The sequence below is a fragment of the Camelus dromedarius genome, chromosome 7 (genome assembly GCF_036321535.1).
Source record: "Camelus dromedarius isolate mCamDro1 chromosome 7, mCamDro1.pat, whole genome shotgun sequence".
Lineage (NCBI taxonomy): Eukaryota > Metazoa > Chordata > Mammalia > Artiodactyla > Camelidae > Camelus > Camelus dromedarius.
The window spans coordinates 4,792,318-4,812,776 of record NC_087442.1 but is presented as its reverse complement, the minus strand read 5'-3'; the positions used below and the strand labels follow the sequence as shown (position 1 = coordinate 4,812,776).

Below are 20,459 nucleotides of genomic sequence, written 5' to 3'. Positions count from 1 at the left end.
CCTGAGGAAGGTGAGGCTGTGATTTTCAGTTTCAAGTGGAACATCCTGGTCTACACCTGACTCAGGCAGTTCTGAGATGCCAGTGCTCGGCAGCGCGCAGGCCTCCCTGCCCTCCTCCCGCACAGCCCCTCAGACCTCCAGCTGCAGCCGTCAGCGCGGACAAGACAGCTAACACGGGGGACCATTATGAAGCAGGGCTGTTTGGGCCTGGCACAGGGGAAGCTGTGTGTGTGTGAGAGAGAGTGTGAGCGTGTGCGTGTATGTGTGTGCAAAAGGTACAAACATGAGTAAGACTCAGGCTCCACCTCAGAGAACGTCCAACACCCCACAACAGCATTTCTCAGCCTTGGCGCTGCTGACGTTTTAGGCCGGACGGTTCTCTGCCGTGGGGCCTCCTGTGCACTGCAGGGTGTCCAGCAGCACCCCCGGCCCCTGCCCGCTGGACACCAGTAGAACCACGCCATCCTTCTGCAGCTGTGATGAAAAAATGTCTCCAGACACTGACAAATGTCTCCTGAGGCAAAATCACTCCCCGTTGGGAAACACGGCCCTACAACCAAGCAGAATACAACGTGAAAGGTGCCGTAAGGTTAGGTGACGGGAACACCGAAACAGTGACTGATTCTGCTCGAGGGAGACCCACACAGGGAGCTCTGTCACTAAGGTGACTGCTGAGCAGGACTCTGACGGCCGACAATGTCAACCGGCAAGGGCCAAGGACACCAAGGACCAAGGGTTGAGGAACTGGACTCTGATTTCCAAAGAAGAGAAGCCACTCAGAAAGAGCAGAGGAGCTAGAGAAGAGAAAGAGCTGAATGGCCCAGGTTAGGGGAGGAGAAGCAGGAGCCCACCACCACCAAGTGGAAATGAACGCCCCCCCGGGCTCTGCAGAGGGAGGGGAGGGCACAACCACTGCTCGAGCACAAAATTTAATAGTTAAAAAACCCCAAGCTGTCCAGTCCCTACACGTGTGTAAATGCAGGGGCTGACGGGAGAAGCAGCACCCTTGGCTGTCCTCATAAAGAGCAGTTCTTTCCAAAACACACATGAACATTCCAGTTCAAACGTTCCACTTCCATCTTGTAGAAAATCAGCCAGAGAAAAATAAAGAAGCTACAAATTCTTTCATGTTTAAGCTCCTAATCTCACTGAAAAGAAATGTTTAATAGGAATAAGGTTTGAAAATAAGATAGGCAATCACCAAGGAAGAACTGGTGAGTTTAAGACAGAGCAACAGAAATCACCCAATCTGAAGATCAATGACAAAATAAAGACTGGAAAACGAACAGTCTCAGAGGCCCAGGGGACAGCGGCAAGTGGTCTAACACACAAGCAGGCAGCGTCCCAGGAGAGGAGAGAAAGAATGGGATAAAGTATCTGAGGAGACAGCAGCCAAAACTTCCCCAATTAGGCAGAAAACCAACTTAGAAGATCATGGAAACTCAACACACCTGGAGCAAGATAAATACAAAGACACATCACAGGTAACAGCTGAAATTCAAAGTTAAAGAGAAAAGTCTTGAGCCAGAAAGGAATGGTGCATCACACAGAGGACATGAGGGTGGCAGTTTCTACTGACTTCTCAGTCTCTATGAAACAGCAAAACTGGCCTTTAAAAATCAAGATGAAATAATGACATTGTCAGATGAACAAAAACGGAGAGAATTTATTACCAGCAAGATGCGGACTACACGGATGCAGGTGGGAGTCCTTCAGGGGAAGGGAACGCTAACAGAGGGTGACTCAGATCCACAGAGGAGGAGCAAATGGCACCTACTGGGGTAAATACAAAAAATGAACTTTTTTCCTTTTACCCTTCATTTTGTTTAAAATAAAAACGACAGGGGTAGATTAAATAGAACTATACTTTTCATATAATTCCAATATTAACGCTAAATAGGTTTTGGTGAGTTAAAATTGATACTGAAACTCATACAGCAACCACAAAACAACAGAACAGTGCAAAAAGGCATGGCTAAAATATTAATGGAGCTCTCTCTATCGGCCATGAGGGAGCCCATGGGACCACACTTAGTCTCCTGCAGAAGCAGAGAACAACTAGAAAACGGGACGGAATCTGTGAAACAGCTGTTCTCAGACACGAGACAACATGCTCGGCAGGCCTGTCATCCCCGAGGGAAGGGAAGCAAGCACGCTGAGCCCCGTGGCCGCTGCGTCTCTCTCCGGAGGCGCTTCCTGGACTGTGATGCTGAGGGTGACAGTCTCAGAGATGAGGAGGCAGAAATCAAAGCCTGGGCAGACTGAGCCGAATGGAACTTGCAGGGCAGAGTACCAGCAGACGGGAGGGAGCTGTCCAGAAAAAGAGAAGACCACAAAGAGAGCTCCTAGAGGTGCTGACTGATCACTAAGCGGGGCACGCATGGATGACACGACGTGAGACCCGGCAGACACCGAAAGACAGTTGCCTTCTGACCAGGCAGAGTGGAGAGTCCTTGCTGAACAACCAGGGAATTCCACGGAGGTCCCAGAAGTATTAATAGAACTAAACCAGCTAGCAAAGATTAACGCCCCAACAAAGCTTAAAACCAAGCCTCTAAATAAGCATGGAAAAAGATACTCAACATCCCTTGCCACCATGGAAAAGGAAATCAAAGTAACAATGAGATAACCAATTGTCATCCACTAGAATGGCTATCATCAAAAAGAGACAGTGACATGTGTCAGTGAGGATGTGGAGAAACTGAAACCCACATCCACGGCTGGGGGCAATGCAAAATGATGCAGCTGCTGTGGAAAAGTCTGGCAATTCCTCACATAGTTAAACAAAGGTTACCACGTGATCCAGAAGTTCTACTCCGAGGTCTGTACCCAAGAGAAATGAAAACATATATCCACATTAAATACTTGTACATGAATGTTCATAGCAGCATTATTCACAATAGCTAAAAAAGTGGAAACCATTCAAATGTCCATCAACTGATGAATGGATAAGTAAAATGTGGGATAGCCATACAATGGAATATTATTCGGCAATAAAAAAAAAATGAAGCACCGATATATGCTGCAACATGGAGGCACCTTGAAAACACTATGTTAAGTGAAAGAAGCCAGTCACAAAGGACCACATGTTGTATAATTCCATTTATATGAGATGTCCAGTACAGGCAAATCTATAGCGACAAAGTAGATCAGTGGTTGTCTAGGGCTGGAGGTGATGGCAGACTCGTAGCATGTCGCAGCTAAAATGGTGTGACGTTTCTTTTGGGGGTAATGAGAATGTTCCAGAATTGATTCTAAGGGATGGCTGCACAACTCTGAATATACTGAAAGTCACTGAATTGTATACTCTAAATGGGGGAAATATAAGATATATGAATCACATCTCAATAAAACTTTTTAAAAAAGGATCTGCAAGCAGTTTGTCTGCCTAGGAAGACAATACAGATGTTCAACTACATAACATTAACAATGTCCAGCATCCACTAGAAATGATTATATTTGCAAAAAGCAGGAAAATGTGACCCGTAACAGGAGAAAAACTAGTCACTAGAATCAGACCCAGAACAGAGATGATGGAAAAAGCATCTGATAATACATGGCAGATATCTCAGACATACAACAACTGAAGCAATATGTCAGGGATTTAAAGGAAAACGTGAACATAACAAGGAGAGAAAAGGAAAATATAAAAAAGAACCAAATGGAATTTCTAGAACAGACATTATACTATATCTGAAAGGAAAAAAAATAATAGAAGATTAGATATTATGGAGGAAAAGAACAGTGAAACTGAAGACATAGCAATAAAATATATTTGAAATGAAGCACAGAGAAAAAAATACTGGGAAAACCCCCACAGAACAAGAGAGTCTCAGTTGAGTAACTAGAATCCCAGAAAGTAGGGGAGGGGACAGAAAAATATTTGAAGAAATAATATCTAACAGAATGGAGGAAAAAAATATGATCTCAATAGCCACAGAGAAAGCACCAAACACAATTCAACATCCACTCATGACGCAAACGTCCGGCAAACCTGGGAAAGGAGGAACACTGTCAGCACGAGAAAGGGCATCTGCGGAAAACCACAGCTGAGCCACTCGTGTCAGTGGAAACGAGTGCTTGCCCTCTGAGACGGACACAGCAGGGAGGTCTGCTCTTGTGACTCAGTGCTGCACTGGAGGCCTCAGCCAACGAAACAAAGCAGGAAAGGAAGCACCGTGTCCACAGACTGCAAGACTCAATGCTGCTAAGATGCCAGTTCCTCCCCAACTGATCTGCAGACTCCCAGTGGTACCAACAGGCTTTTTTTTTTCTTTTTTCTTTTTTCAGTAGTTACCAAGAGACTATGGTACTGGCACAGAGACAGACAGGCAGAACAACGGAACAGGACAGAACCCAGCAACAGACCCACATTTAAGGCAGTAAAACAATTCTATGACAAAAAGAATGTCTTTTCAATAAATGGTGTGTGTGGGTTTGGAGTACATCTCAGTGGTAGAGTGTGTGCTTAGCATGCATGAGGTCCTGGGTTCAATCCCCAGTATCTCCATTAAAAAAAAAGAAAAAAGAAAAGAAAAAAAACGGTGTAGGTACAACTGACTGTATTCGCAGGTAACATCATTATGTACACAGAAAATCCTAACAAATGTTAAAAAAAAACTACTAGAATAAGTGAATCTTTTAAAATAAAAGGTTAATATATAAGTCAATTGTTTTATATACTAATGATAAATGCTTAAAAATGAAATAAGCCATAGTTTTCACAATAGCACTTTTGTTTCTAATTTTAAAATGAGGAAAAACGTGGAGAAAAAAGTGTATCCTCAAGAATTAAGAAAAACTTAGGACTGCATATTTAGTTATAAATGCTCTTCAGAAATTCTGATTTAATTAGCTACCGCTGAGACTTACTCTATGGGATTTAGCTACATTTTATCAAAATATATCCACTTAGTAATCATATTTGTGTTGATTTTGCTAGTTCAAAAGCAGAGATATGACCAATATAAAGAAAACCAATATTCAGCTGCACTGGTAGTATTAAGAAATCAGATGCGTCATGTGACATAAATACGGAATACTTACTAAGTCTTAGGTGAAACTTCCTTTTAAGAGTATGTCTTATGAAGAAACTTATTTTCCCGTTTTACTAGGAATTTAATTATTGGGCAATTCTGACCGTTATGTGTAAAAACAGTATTAATTGGATCTTTTACCTATTAGATACTCAAAACAGTACTAGTTAAACAAAGTATATAATTCTGTCTTTCCCACTGTTGCCAAAAAAACAAAAACAAAACCCAAAACAACCAAAACCAAAACCAGAAACCAAATAAGCTGATAGAATCACAAAAATCACAGCGTCAGACAGAGGGGCCATGTGCCTTCTTCTCGCTATGCTCTTACACAACAGCGGGACCAGGGACCAGGGAGTTCTGCCACTAAAATCAGCCAGCAGCAGTCATTTCTTAACTGGCAGAAAAATGTCAAAGTTGAGTTTCTCCAATTTTAATTTTTACTTCTTTAAAACCACAGAGTACTTACAGTTCTTGTTATAAAATTTCGGGGTAACTGCATGAAGCCGCACCCGATGCGCAAGCCGGGAGGACAAGCCGTGTCGTTCAGCCTCCCGCCCCGAGGGGCCCCAGGCGGAGCCCCGACACTACAACCTGCCCTTAATGCCGCCAAAGATCTGAAATTTGATGAAATCCATACCCTAAGAGTTCCACTAATCTGAGGATTTCTGAAAGCTGAATAAAAAAGCTATTATTGCCTTTCATTTTTCCTGAGACTACCTTCTTCAAGCTTCAAACATCAGACTGATTTATGCTGAGGTTTCCTGAACATTATATGTATCTGCAAAAATCAACCAACAGCACCACCAGTCTTCAACCAAAAAAGGAAAAAAACACAAAATCTGAACACACACACACACACACACACGCAGCCCTATACACACAGGTAGAAATACACAGCTCCACTTACTGACACAAGGATTTCTGGCACTTACCATGGGTGATTTATAGTATCTATGTAGTATATTAATGAAATCTGTAATTGTTAGCATTCCTGGAACAAAGAATTATATGTTAAATATGAAACTATCAAAACATCAAAGAAAAATGTCAAAGGACAAGCAAACCTGGAATAGTTACTAGAAAACCTTCTAAAATACACTTTAGGGATTGTAAGCACAGCTTAACATATTACTTAAAACTATTACTCTGTTAATTATCTACACCAAACTAAGATACACAAATTTAGCTGAAATTAAATCTGATGGTAATTAATGGAATTAATCACAGTATTTGGCAATTCGCTGAGAAAACTTTCCCAGTGTTACAAAACATCACAAAAGACTGGCAGCTACATGTAACTAATTTAAGATCGTTTAAAATAAAATAAAACATCCCATAAGTTTGAGAAACATGACGCTTGTGATGGCACTTGGATTGTTTTCTGAGAAGCATTCTAAAAACGGGCTTTCCTAGGCACTGTTTATTAAGTGCCCACTCTGTGCCAGACACCAGAACTGCAGAGATGAAGAACCTTCCCCCTGAGGACGCTGGAAATTCAGGAAAGGCAGACATGAAGCAGTAATTTCAAAATAATGTGATGCCTACTAAGAGGGACACTATCCATTGTCCACTACGATCCATAAGATGAGAAATTATGGGGCTTGGAGACTGTAAGTTAGTTACACAATATTTTCAACAGCTTAACAACGATCTAGGAAAGGTATCAATCACGTTTTCATCACTTCATTTGCCGTGTGAGAAAGGCAAATGAGAGAGAGGAGGCAGGGATGCCCCCAGGTGGGAATGTGAGCAAAGGTGGCCGACAGGTGGATGTCAGACCACAGCCTGGGGGCCGCGTTCCCTGGGCTTCCGGTGCTGGCAAAGCACGGAGCAGCCTTTGGAGCCAAGAAGGCGCTGAATCAAAAGAAACTCAGGAAAGAAATATTTTTTAAAAAAAATCAATATAAGTATATCACTGTTTTGAGTTTACTTAGCAGCCCCACCTCACCCAGGATGTAAAAGCAAGAATGTTCTTTAACTTGGTAACATGTTGACTAAGCTGCTTTCCAAACCAGCACCTATTAAAATGCCTCAGGTTCTCAGATTCTTCCCGGGGCCGCGCTGCTTACCTACAAAGCTCTGCTTCTTACTCTCCCATAGAGGCGCTGCTCGCACACCATTGGCTACTAAGGCAAAGAAGGCCTTTTTAACCTAAGACAAACGAGAGAAACAACACACACACTTCTAAAGTCCACGCATGTGCAGGGAAGAAAATGCCTTCAACTAAAACAGCCTGCCAAACCTTACCTTCAACATTAAGGTTTGGTAAGCTAAGAAATAAATGAAGTTATTAGCATGAGCAATATGCTTTTGTATTATATCGAAAGGTATAGAGGAATTGAAGATTATTTTTAGAATCCGAAACAATGCAATTAACTTCAAAAATTTTTTCTTATTGTATCTAAAGACTCTTGAATACAGACTTTAAATAATTAAAACCATATTAGAGAATTAAAATTTCAGAGTTTAATCTCTCCTATATGTGGTTATTAGTTCATCTGAAAACACTGAAGTTATATCAAATTACTTGAAATGAAAATGTTTTTCATAAGTTCAATAACAAAACAAGCATGCCTCCTCATGTCCTTGAGTTTGAGAAAGAGACGGTATGAAAATGTAATGTACTCGTAATTTTATACCTTCTACAAACATTCACCGCACGCCTGCTGTGGGTTGGGCCCTGTTCAGAGGGGCTCACACACGGTACCTCACTGAGCCCTCAGGACACACACCCTCTGGGACACCAAGACAGTGAAAGACGGCACCAGAGGTGATTTAATAAAAGTCAAAAGCTCGGTGCTGAAAAACAACCTCTAAATACAGAGAACTAATAAACGTATGGAAAATGGCTCAACTGTACTGATAATTAAAGAAGTGAAAATTAAAACTGAATTTAAAGTATCATTTATAGCTTCTAAATAAGCCACTATTTTTTAGTTACAGCACCTAATCCAAGTGCAGCTGTAAAACCACCGGTGGCATCATAAATTGTCAGAACAGTTTTTGAGCCACAGCTTGTGTCACAAAGATATTCACGCTGTTTGTGTACTAGCTTTTTCTCTGTCAAATTATTTACCCATAAAAAAATTTTAGCAGTAGGATCCCTAAATTAAAGATGTTCAATGTGACATTATTTCTAAAACTGAAAAACTGGAAAAAGAACTGCCTCCAACAAAAGAAAACTTGTTAAATACTGGCATACCAATGAGAAAAAAAAAATCAAACAGTATAATTATAAGGACTATATTGAAGTAAAAAAAGGTTTATGGCAGTGAAAATGCACACTATCAAATTATGCATTACAATGATACAAAACGTGTGTTTAAATGGAAAAGATCAAAGAGAAATAAGCAAAAAAATTTAAACTTCTATACTAAGGAGCCAAGGCAGTAAATTTCTTAAAAGTTTCTTTTTATGCTGTGGTATAGTTATCTTTTTAACTAAGAAAGAAAGATTATTTTCTTACTCACTATATTCCCAAGCCCCTTGTTACTTAACAGTGAAAAAAATGAGAGAATTACAGGAACCCAGAGCTTCAAACCAGAGTAGGATGAATAATTCAGCACCTGTTTCTGCCTTTATTGTGACACATCCTGCCCTAATTTAGAATGACTCACGCAGGTGCCTGGTTCACCTACACGGGAGGAGAAGGACGACTGGTGGGAAAGGGGGCCTCTCACTAGTTACCTTCCACCCTTGTCTCAGCCGAGTCCGGCGCCGCACCCTGAGTACAGCAGGGACCCCGTCCATCAGATGGAGGAACCAGCAGAGAACGGGGAAGAGGAGGTGAGCAGAGAAAACCCAACCACATGAGAGAAACAGTAACTAAATGGAGTCCATCAACTGGTAAAATAGTTTTTGAACCACAGCTTGTTATCAAGAATCACAAAAATACTCCTACTGTCTGTGTCACTGAACAGCACCCAGGGCTGTGCAGTGGCGGTGCTACTTCTACCTGGGCGACGTGCTTGGAACCCTTGCCTGTTATCCTAGGAAACATTATGAAAGGATATGCGGGAAAGGCACAGATAAACAGATTTTGAAACACGTTAAATATCTACTTAACTTGTTTTTCTAAACCTGCTGGAGTAGGCAGGGAGTGGGGGCACTTTTAAAACCACAAAGTACTTACTGTTTTCTCCAAAATAACAGATTTAGCAGATAAAACCAGTATTAAAATCATTCATCAGGATCATTCATGGAACCCTAAGTGACCGCAGCTGTTAGAAAGCCATTCCAGAAAGTTCTGGTTCGGCCCTGATGAAACAGCTGAAAACTACAGAAGTTGGATAAACGTACAAGTTGTGATTCGAAAGCAGAGCCGGGGGCAGGGGGCATCACACAGGCAGGACTCAGGAGCTACAGTTCATGAGAGAAAAGAAAGATATGAACTCAGTGCCAAAGTCACTCTGGAATTTTTCTGAAGGTATTTTCCAAATCATCTTCAAATAGGTGAATTTCAGTAGAAAATTGGAGTCTGTCAAAAGAATCAAATAAAACCCAGGCAGGAAAAATACAAAGAAAATCACACCCGGCACATCATAGACAAGATGCTAACAATCAAAGGCAAAGAGAAGATCAACTAGAGGAAAAACAGACTTTCAAAGCAGCGGCAATGGGACCGACGGGGACACCAACAGAAGCAGGGGTCTGACTTCAACACTCCATATAATGGCTGTTCCCTCAGAAACGCAGAACTGCCTCCGACTGCTCCGCTGCCGAAGAGCTCCCCAGCAGCCCCACACGCTTCAGCGTCACCAAGTGAGGCTCAAGGCCACTGCGGAGAAAACAGACGGGGACGACTGCACGGCACTGACGCTCATGTGTGCGGCGGGGGACAGGCCGGTGACACTAGGGAGGGGCTGGCAACGTGCGCCGACTTCCGGTCACTCTGCCGATACGCTGCGATACTGGACGGGTCACTGGCCAGGTGGACAGTGAGGCAGCAGCGCAACCCCAAAGGGCACACTGGGGATTCAGTGTGAGAAGTGCCGTCGTGTCTGCCAGAGGGGAACCAATCCACCGCCAGGGCGGGGCCGCGGGGTGAAGTCAAAGACCAACCAGACGGACCTCGACTTCTCTTCGGCTCGTACCTTCACCCTCTCTGAGCCTCGACAGTCTTAGTTACAAACGGGACTTGGCATGAAGATGTTTGAAATTAAGTGCCAAAAAGAATAAAAGCTTTAATTTTCCACTCTGTACTGACCAAACCACAGGCAGACAGAGAAAGATGTGTGGTTTCAATTTCACCCACACGAACTGCTGACATGTCCACACAGCAGGAGGGAGGCACAACTCTGTCCTCCGGGCCCACGGGAACACTGGAGCGGACAGGACACACTCACGGTATCTTAACGGGGACGTGACTAAGTCCCCCATCGTAGCCCTGCCTGCAGCGCCTGTGGTTTGGCTTCAGCTTCCGCACAATCACAAAACCTGAAAGCTGGCTTTCTTAACACCACGTGCAAGGAGTTGTTTGAGGAGCAATTTAAAGCTACACTTAGAAAATTCTTCACAATTATAGGAGGTGCAGGGTGTTACCAATTAACCAATAAACAGGATAAAAAGAGGACTGGCACCATCTAGTTCTAATTTCAGGAAAAAACTCCATGGGTCTTGAGTACCTTTGTAAATTTCCTCTCAATTGATATGCAATTTGCTCAAACTGTTACTAATTTAAAACTTAGATTTTAATAGGATTTTCAAACAACAAAATAGGATAATTAGATAAGTAAAGATGGAAAATAAAATTTTTAAATGAAATGATTTTTACAATACTAAGCAGGCCTTAGTTGTGCTAAGGGACTCTGGCACTACTGCCAAATAGCATATCGATGTTTCCAAAAAATGGGAATCTGGTTCCTGGCATGCGTCACTGCTTTCTACACACAGATTCACCCTGATTCTAAGTAATTAAGTTGATTGTGGGGCTTTTAAAATTAATACTGATGAATAGCTAAAGCTCTTTAAAACTGATACAGCTTACTAAATTTTTACATCAGAGTTTGTCAAATGAATTTAACAGTATCTGACGGCCTCTCTCCTTGTCTTCGATGGCTCTCCACTGCGTAAAGAAGGTCCAGCTTCTTAGGTATGGGGTCCTGGACCCTCCGCCGTCCAGCCCCGGCCTGACCGCTGTAGGTCAGCGGACTCTTTAGTCTGGGAACTTATCTTCATTTTTTTTGTTTTTTTGCCTCTATATCACAGTGTTCCTTCTACTTCTAATTAACTTACCTTCAACTCCACTTATTAAAACCCAGCTCACCTGTAACTTTTTACTCCATAACAAAACGTACCCAGATCACTCCAATCAAAGTTGAGACTGCCTCCTCTCCCCCCACAGCACCTACTTTATCCCCTTTCTGGGGTTTCCCTTATGGCTCCTCAGGTTTAAAAGTGGCAGAGTAAGAACGTCTCTGACATCTTTGCTTAAAAAGTTATCCTCACACTGCAGGGAGTATAGCCCAGAAGGACATACTCAGGACAAAAAGCAGGCAGAGCAGGTTAACACGTAGCCTAGAGGAGCCTGTCAGGAGCTGGGGAGAGTCCGGTGTTGGGAGCAGCAGCCTGGCCTTTCGCTGGACCCAGGAGACCCAAGACCAGAAGCTCGTGGGGAGGGGCAGGTCTGAAAACAAACAGGAAGATTGTTTCAAATAGGTAATAACCACAGCCACCTCCCATCACCATCAAAGGATTATTTTTCTGTAGAAACTGCTTCAGAAATAAAACAGAGATGAACATTTGGTGGCTTCCAATGAAAAAGATGGCCTAACACTTCAGTGAAACCCGCGGGCAGAAGCTCCTCCAGTTGTTGGTGTTCATGTTTGATTATGAGCCACTCAGCACAATCTTGAATGTTGAAGCCACAGAAATTGTAGTTTTGTGTAGCTCTCACTAGATGGGTTAAGGAAACTTCTGAGAAGTAGGGAAAAAAGGTAGTGAGAGGAGACAGCATAAGAATATTTAAGGATCCATTCAGGGGGCCCAAGATCTCCTGATTGAAGTTCCAGAAGAAAGGAAACAGGAGGAGAATCACGGAGGGGTCAGCACAAGGAACACAGCCCCAGTGACGTGTGCGTCAGGGCCGCAGGCCCATCAGGTGCCCAGCTGTCCGACGGAAAAGACCACAACCAGATGCATCGTACGGAATTTGGGAGCACCAGAGATTAAGAGAAACCCCAAAAGCTTCAGAGGGGGAAAATCACATATAAAAGATGGAAGATTAAAAATGAAAAAAAATCAACAGCTTTCTCTTCAGCACCACTGGCGGCTAGAAGGAATGGAACAATGTCTTCAAAATTCTAAACAAAAATGACGGACCGCTATACACAGCCATCTATTGACTGAGTAGAAGGAATGTTTAACTGTTCAAGTAACTACCTCTCAAGAATCTTTTCTTAGGATGCACCATGGACAATGTGTGCATCCCCTGAACCCCCAATATGAAGGTATCTGGAGGTGGGGCCTTGGGAGCTGGTTAGGGTTAGGGGAGGGCATGGGTGGGCCCCTGCGATGGGATTAGTGTCCGTAGAAGAAGAGAAGGACCAGCGCCCACTCGCGGTCCAGACAACCGCCTGCAAGCCAGGAAGAGAGGCCTCACCAGGAACTGAATCCGCCGGCGCCTGACCTAGAACTGTGAGCGAGAAATTCCTGTTAAACTCCCCAGTCGGTGGGGTTTTGTTCTGGGAGTCTGAGTGGACTGGAGAAAGTGCTCCGCCAACAGGGACTAAATCAAGAAAGCAGAAAAGCATCTGTTCAAGGATCAGGAGAGGGTGGAGGTAATTCTCGGGATAAACCAGAGAAAGCCTCAGGTGACAGGGATGAGCAGGAGGACGCAGGCCGGTGGGAGTGGTCTCTGAAAACGTGTGGGACGGGTCTGACTGCACAGAAAATCCTATTAGGCAGTTAGTCGCTGTGAAAAGCCTGAGATAGTCAAATAAAATAAAAAATGGAAGAATTCTAAGCTCCAGGGATAACACGGAACTGTACAAACAGGAAATATAACCACAGTAAACCAGTGGGCTCAGCAGGGACACCATCAAACTAATGCAAGCGCAGCTGGCACTCGGCTCCGAGCCTCCCTTTCAGCTCCACTTCGTGGCACTGGGTCCCCGTGGCCCTGTCTCAGCTCTGCCCTGGCTCTGCCGCCGCCTCTGCCGGGGGGAGTGAGGGCGGGGGCGGGAAGAAGGGGTCGCCTCGCTGCTCGCCACCTGTGCCAGTCGGCGAGGACGCCACGTCAGAGCACCAGCAACTGGGCACAAACAACAGAGATCTTCCGTCTCGCAGTCCTGGAGATGGGCACTGAGGCCGAGGCGTTGGCAGGTTGGTTCAGTTTCTGTGCAGGAAACTGTTCTAGGCTCTGGCCCAGCTGCTGGTGTGTCAGCCACCCTTGGCTTATGGAAGCATCACACTGATTTCCACCGTCACTGTCACTTTAGTGCGCCTCCCCCCACCGTGCGCACGATTCTGTGTCCATGTCTCCCTTTCTATAAAGACGTCAATCATTCTGGACTAGGACCCATGCCTGCTGAACTAATTACACCTGCAATGGCCCTATTTCCAAATAAGGCCACATTCTGCAGCACCTGGAGCTTAGGGCTCTGACACAGGAACTTGGGGGAGAGGACTTGGGCCAACCACAGCACGCCTTGTGGGCCTCACCCCACACTGCCGCTCCACCTGGGCACCTGCCCCTTCCCGCAGTGGCCGCTGTGTCCGGTCTGTCACCTTCCCGTCATGTGCAGGACAAGCCCCCTGGCGCCCCTGCTCCCGCCCCGACACAGTGCCAGCCAGATGGGGTGCCCTCTACAGGAGGCGCCACAGGACCTCCCTTACCTCCATGAGGCCTCGGCGCAGTGGTGGTCCAGCCTCAGAGGGCTGTAGAAGAGAAGCACCAGCGCTCACTCGCGGTCCAGACAACCGGAATCACTACAAGGACTCAGTATGACACGGACCACGGGGCCTCACCATGACTTCCTGACATAGTGGGTCTGAGATGGCCTGATAATTTGTGTTTGCCATAAATTCCTAGTTTGTGTTGAAGCTGTAGGTCTGGGAACACACTTTGAGAATGTCACCTTAGAGGTCAGTATTTATCCTGTCAGTTACCCTGTTAACTTGTATCCAACTAACATCTGTTCACATTAATTTTCTGATCAATGGCTGGTGCGGCTTCTGACTGACATAGAAATGCACCAGGCAGGGTTCTGGGGACAGAGGGTTTGGGACTGGGCTCATGTCTTTGGGCCTGAACACAGTGCTGAGCTCTTGGTCAGCAGAGAAGCAGATCCCCGCGGCCCTGGGCAGGCAGTGACATCAAGATGGAATAAGCATCACCTGTGAGTGTGTTGTCCCCACCCCTGTCACCACCACAGTACAGGGTCCAGGTGGCTGCTGCACCAGCTGTCACTGCAGCAAAAGGAACACAGGGTGTGGTGTGGGCAGTCCTGCCAGGGTGCCGGGGCTCGGGCAGAGGGGAAGGCACGCTCAGACCGGGACCCTCAGTCACTGAGAACCCGACAGTCTGTACGGCAGCCCTAAAAGCCCCTGTCCTGTAGCTACTGAACTGCTTCCTCGCTCCAACACAAACTGTAACCCTGCAGCCGCATCACCGCCATTCAGTCCACAGCCTCGCTGTCTCTGACGTGAGTGCCACCCTGGAGCCCAGCACAGGGACAGTGGCTGGACTCAAGACAAGCCGAGATTCCTGGATGCTCCCAGCCTCCCTTGGCAGTGGAAACTGCTGTCTCTGTGGGGTCAGCACTGTCCTTTGCTTGGAAGCCCAGTAACAAGTGTTCCCGGGCAGATGCCTTGCCAGGGGTCATCCGTTCCCCAGACAACCACATCCACTCTGCTGGCGGGAGGTCACGGCCTGGTGCAGTAGAGATCCCCCTGCCCAGTGAGACTTGCCTGCCCCTGCCCCCCAGGCCACTCTTGGGAGGTCTTTTGGAAGCAACGCATACAACGTGTTGAGTGCTTCTCTGACACGTTTACTGAGTGACCTGTGAAAGCTGTTTTCAGGGGGGCCCAGAGCAAAGGCCCTGCAGCAAGGTCAGGCTCCTTGTCCCCACTGGCCTGCGACTGACGAAGGCGGTGCTGGGGGCGCTGAATGAATGTTGGCAGGCACAAACAGGTGAGCCACTGGATTTGGGGGAAGAAAACAAATAGCAAAACACCATGCCTTCTGCAGTTAATTCTTTTCCTTCTGAGAAACAGTTTCTGGCTCACCACCAACCCTGAGAACAACTTGGCTTGAGATGCCAAGTGACCAGGCACCTGTGCCCCATTCCGACTGGGTGGCATCGGGCCGTCCAGCCCCAGCGCTGGGCTCCACGGCATCGGCCTCAGTGGAGGTGTCTGAAGGGAGGTGCCCGCTCGGGCCAGGCAGCACCTCGTCCCCCTCAGTCACACCACAGCCTGGGCTCCCACGACCCTGACCGATGAGAATGCCCGGGCCGGCGCTGCAGACGCCCCTCACCCAGGTGGCCAGGGGCGGGGACAGCAGGGACAGGGCGGCCACAGTGGATAGGATCCGGACATGCATCAGGTGCCCAGGTCGTCAGGCCCGAGGCCCCATGCACGGCAGACACGGCACAGCGCAGTGTCACAGTCCTGCCTGGGTGTCTTGGGGCGGGTGGCCAGCACACCGCTCCTCCCCGCTGTCCGAGTCGCCTCTGGACGTCTGGACCTCCATTTTCAGTTTACTTGCAAATGGTTACTCCGGTTCCCCAGACCAGTTGTGTCTTTGCTACTTTGTACCCTCAGAATAACCTGGTCGGTATATAAATGTTGTTCCGCAACTTGCTTTTTTTTTTAAACTTAAAAATAAGTATATTCTCAACATTTTTTTCATTCTTAGAGGCCCCGTGATATCCTATCACACACACAGAATCTGATCAGGCAACCTCTCACTGAGGGTGTTCCGGCCGTTTCTGGGCTGCGCTCTGTCTCCCGCTTGCTTCCCTCACCCTTGAGATGTTTCCACGGCTCCTACTGCAGCCGTGTCTACAGAACGGTCCACGCACCCCTTTCAAATACATCGTTCACTTTGCTGTAACCAATGCCAACCCCCCCTACTTCCATGGTAACAAACTTTAGCTCTTTTAAAGCCTAGAGCCTCACAGGATTCCTGGCTTCCAGGAGACGATGAGCACAGCTTCTGTTAATCAGGGAAGTGATATTTACTGGCGTGGTGACCTCCGATGATCCACAAAGCATCCCATTTTTCATGTATTACTCACTTTGGCAAATTTCTAAATTCAGAAAAAAGTCAATTTCATGGCAAGGGAAAAGCTGAGTAAGAGTGAAAGCGGACATAGGTTGTACCAGCTGTCACTTGCTTTTCTGTTGGTGGAAAACCAATGGTCAGGCCTTTAGGGGGATGGGAGTGAGGGTGAGATGGGCTGACCTAGTTCTTTTTTTGGGAATTCAGAATTTCTAATTATTTTACTGTTGAAATCTGTAGTTACAGCGGTAGAGACTAAATTTCTTAAAGTCACTGTTGGCCACTTTCCCTCTGAAATCGTATTTGGTTGCTTCTCTGTCTTCTTTGTGTCAAAGAGTCAAGAGTTGCAGAAGGGACCTTGAAGGTTACCTGGTCCAAAGTGGATTTAGTAAAGTCACAGGATACAAGGTCAGTTTACAAAAATCAAAAACAGTTGGAAAATAAAATTAAGAATAAAGCTATTTTTATATTCCCAAGAATCCTGTGTAGCAGACACAATGCAGCAAAGTGGCCCCAAGAGCCCAGGTGTCCTGTGAGGAAGAGCTGCAGGGGCGGGCTGCTGGGGGCGCCAGCAGACCAGGAGGGGGAGGGCAGGGAGGGGTCCCAGAGCGCTGGGCAGAGCTGGGCACACATCTCCCAGGACAGCCCTGGATGAAGCTGAAAGAGGGTGGGGTGAACTCACAAGAGCACTCTGCCCCCAGAGTTCTGCTGAGGGATGGATGGAGGCCACCCTCCCGGCTGTTGCCTGAGATCCACCCCTGCAGGGCCTCTGCCCCCCTCCTCCCCTGGTCCCTTAGGGGCTCTCCTGGGAGTACACCCTAATAAAACACTGACTTCCCGTGAATTCCTGGCTCAGCAGCTACTTTTGGGGAACCCAAGTGAACGCAATTTTGCTTGGTAAAGATCTATGTGTAAATTTACACACTAAATGCACACATGTATACATGTGTATGCACACATATTTCATTACACTGGATATACTCTGACCGTTACATTGAATGTATTATTTAGGACTTCTCATATATGATTTGTGTAAGTCATACTGGTATAAAATGAGCTGCAATACCAAAATAATCAGGTTCAAATTTTCTGTGAAGAGAGCTCAATAAAGTTCTCCCCATCAAGAGATTATCCACTTCAGTAATTTTTTCTTCTTAACTGGTATTATTTCAACTTTATTTTTCTACTAAATAACTAGGAAAGACCATCAGGATATGCTGTGGGAGGTGGCACAGCTTAACGGCTACAGGCTCAGGGTCTACACGCATGAGACAGACCTGTGTTCAAATTCCAGACCCCGTCGCTCACCAGCTCTGCAGATTAAGTTCTTAAATTCTAGAATTTGTGGATTCAGCTTTGTAATTTAAGTTCTTTAACTACAGAACTTGTGTTTCTTTATCTGTAATAGAGGGCGGCAACAGCACACCCCTTAGCAGGCTGCCACGACGGCCAAGAGTTCAGACCAAACCTCGGCACGATGCCCGACGTGCAGAGAGGACCTGACACCGACTGCGGGGGCTGCTGGATTCAAATCACCTTATGGAGCACCATCCAAATCACATCCCAAATTCAGGAAAACTGGGCACACTCACTTGTAACGTGGTGTCAAAGACAACAAGCTTTGAGCTGGTTGGAACGATGTCATAACACTTGTGAGACCTCATGAATCGCATGTAAACGCCACTTTCTGAGTCTTCTGCTAAAAAGGAAAGGAAAAAGGCAAATATCAGTGGTCATAGAGAACTTCCTCTATCAGATGAAGAGAATGCATGGAAAACCTAACAGACTTAATGGAAAATAAGAAATGCTTTCCCTGTAAGAGCGAGAAGCCGTTCCATTCAGCACTGCACTGTCCTCGCTGGTGCAGGAAGGCAAGGAAGAAACGAAGGCATGTGGATGGAAAAGGAAAGAGCAAAACTGTCTTTATTTGTAGACTGTATGATTTGCTACATGGAAAACACCAAAGAATCTACAAAAAAGTTTCCAGATCTAAAAAAAGAGTTTAGCAAGGTCACAGAATACAGTTAATAAAAAAGAAAAAAAAACCATGCTATTGTATTTCTATATACTAGCAACGAACAAGTGGAAGTTTAAAGGCATCATTTACATAAACGTGAAGTGGAATATGGATTCACACAAAGAGGAAAAGAGCCTTCAAAGCAGTAACTATGTGAACAAATATATATGATGTCGCCTTTATTATTTAAATTTCTGTAGAGGTTAGTGGACAGTTGGCTGGAGCAATGCCAATGTACTGTGACCCCGGAGCTGTGTGTAGCTGGAGGATGGACCAGCACCCACTGCCTGCAAGGATCTGCCCCCCACCCTCCGGGTGCAAAGAACACGTGTCCAAGAGACTGACAGCTCCGCTTCGCCCACACCAGCCTGCACACTGGGGAAGATTTACATTACCCGGGAAATACCCAAGAAAAAATATTACTTTATTATACATGCTAAATAACTGTTAGCAAAATAAGTGTTAAACAGCACGGTACCACCACGTTCCTCATTACTCCACTTCCCACAGCGGTCAACACTCCGTGTCTGCTGACTGGTTTGCCAATTTCATGACACACCATGTGAACCGCTCCCAAATCTCTACTTTCATTCTGACCTCTGTTCAGGGAACTGTAATTCATAATTCCATCACTCCCCTCACCTCCTGGACAGCGCCCTTCTCGCATACCTCCCCTGCTGCTCGTGGGATAAAGTCGGACAACCAGGTCTGGCCTGCACGAACCTCCGTGGTCTGGCTCCTCCGCCACCTCCTTCTCCCACTTGGGTTCTCGTGCCCAGGCACACAGCTCCCGGCTGCGTTCCCTCCTGTCTCGAATCTCACTTTGCTGCATTGGTTTGTCCTGCTTTGATTTAAACTTCCTTCTCTACTTCTTCTTGCTCAATTTCAACCCAACCTCAAGTGCCATCTTCTCCACAAAAGCAGCGAACACCGAGGTGCTTGCCACGGACCAGACACTCCTGGACTGTGACAGCAGGTTGTACTGTAAATTTCCTCAGTTAATTTCTGTGGCAACCTTGCGGGGTGGGCCTCCATTTCTTCACTTTCCATAGGACCCGACTAAGTGACTCGCCTGAAGTCAGACTTGGGAAGTGACCAGAGTGGGACTGAATCCATGTCCACAACTCCAACCCTCCCCTCACAAAACCTCTGCCGGTGTACCCAGTCTTGGACACATGTGTCCCACAGACACCTGTGGGGCTACTGTCTGCTTGACACTGTCCCCAGACCAGACACGAGGTGAACACAGACACGGTCTCTGTGCTCCGAGCTCACGAGTTGGGAGAACTAGGGCACCAGGATGTACCACATGACAGGAGAGGTCCTGGATGGCAGAGGCACAAGGCAGGAACCAACCCTGAGCTGGGAAGGTGAGGAAGCAGGTCTGCAGTGACCTCTTCCTCTGAAAACGAACGCGCCACCGGTGCAGCTCTGATGGTCTTCTTCTTCCTGGATGATAATTTCTTTGACCAGGATCTTCCTTATTTATTAGGTTAATTAATTGTCAATTCCTATTTATTGACCATGGTTTTAGTGTGGGTTCTCCCAAAGCCGACCCTGAGACCAGGGGAACTGAGACAGGGAAGGAAAAAGTCCAAAAGGGAGCCCCCGTAAGCAGGCCACAGGCCCCTGCAATGAGCCACAGCTGCCGGGCACCCAGAGAGACTGTGCCTGGCCTCCGAACTGGCTCCTTGTCAGGACCGCCCCGCCCTCTGATTAGAGGCTACCCTGGGGGTTACCTCTGGCATTCCTGCCCTGCACCCACAAGCCCTGCTCCAAAGAACACCCTCGGGCAGAGGTGTTCAAATAAGAGAACTGGGATGCAGGGGAGGCACTGAAAGCATCTGCTCCCAAGAGCTTCTGCTGTGCTAGAGGCTGGGGTCCCTGGGGGCCCAGCACACACGCTGCTGCCCTGCAGACGCCACCGACAAGTGGAGGAGAGACATCAACTTGACGGTCATTACACCGTCATGAGTGCTACCACAGGACAACTCCGGGCTTATGAATGGATGGATGGAATTTAAGTCGGTGTGCTTCCATTTTTCTGGAAACATTTATCCACCGGAAAGTAGGCGTCTTGCAGATAAGAACCAGAACACTGCCGTCACTGCTCCCACACTGCCAGGATGCTGATTACCATGCTGCTGAACGAGTCGTTTCCCAGGAGCGTGTTCAGCAG

General features: G+C 46.4%; 1 protein-coding gene across 8 annotated transcripts in view; it reads right to left on the bottom strand.

Moving 5' to 3' along the window:
- Positions 1-20,459, bottom strand: part of PRKAG2 (protein kinase AMP-activated non-catalytic subunit gamma 2) — a 241,261-nt gene that overhangs the window by 17,746 nt on the left and 203,056 nt on the right. For 5 of the 8 annotated variants that reach the window (XM_064487191.1, XM_031455728.2, XM_031455727.2 and 2 more), the window contains 3 exons: positions 17,856-17,962; positions 7,109-7,190; positions 5,972-6,030 (listed from right to left, as the gene is read on the bottom strand). In XM_064487191.1, coding sequence (XP_064343261.1) covers positions 5,972-6,030; positions 7,109-7,190; positions 17,856-17,962 — 248 coding nt within the window. The remainder of the gene's footprint in view (positions 1-5,971; positions 6,031-7,108; positions 7,191-17,855; positions 17,963-20,459) is intronic. The other 3 variants (XM_064487192.1, XM_064487194.1, XM_064487196.1) reach the window with 3 other exon arrangements.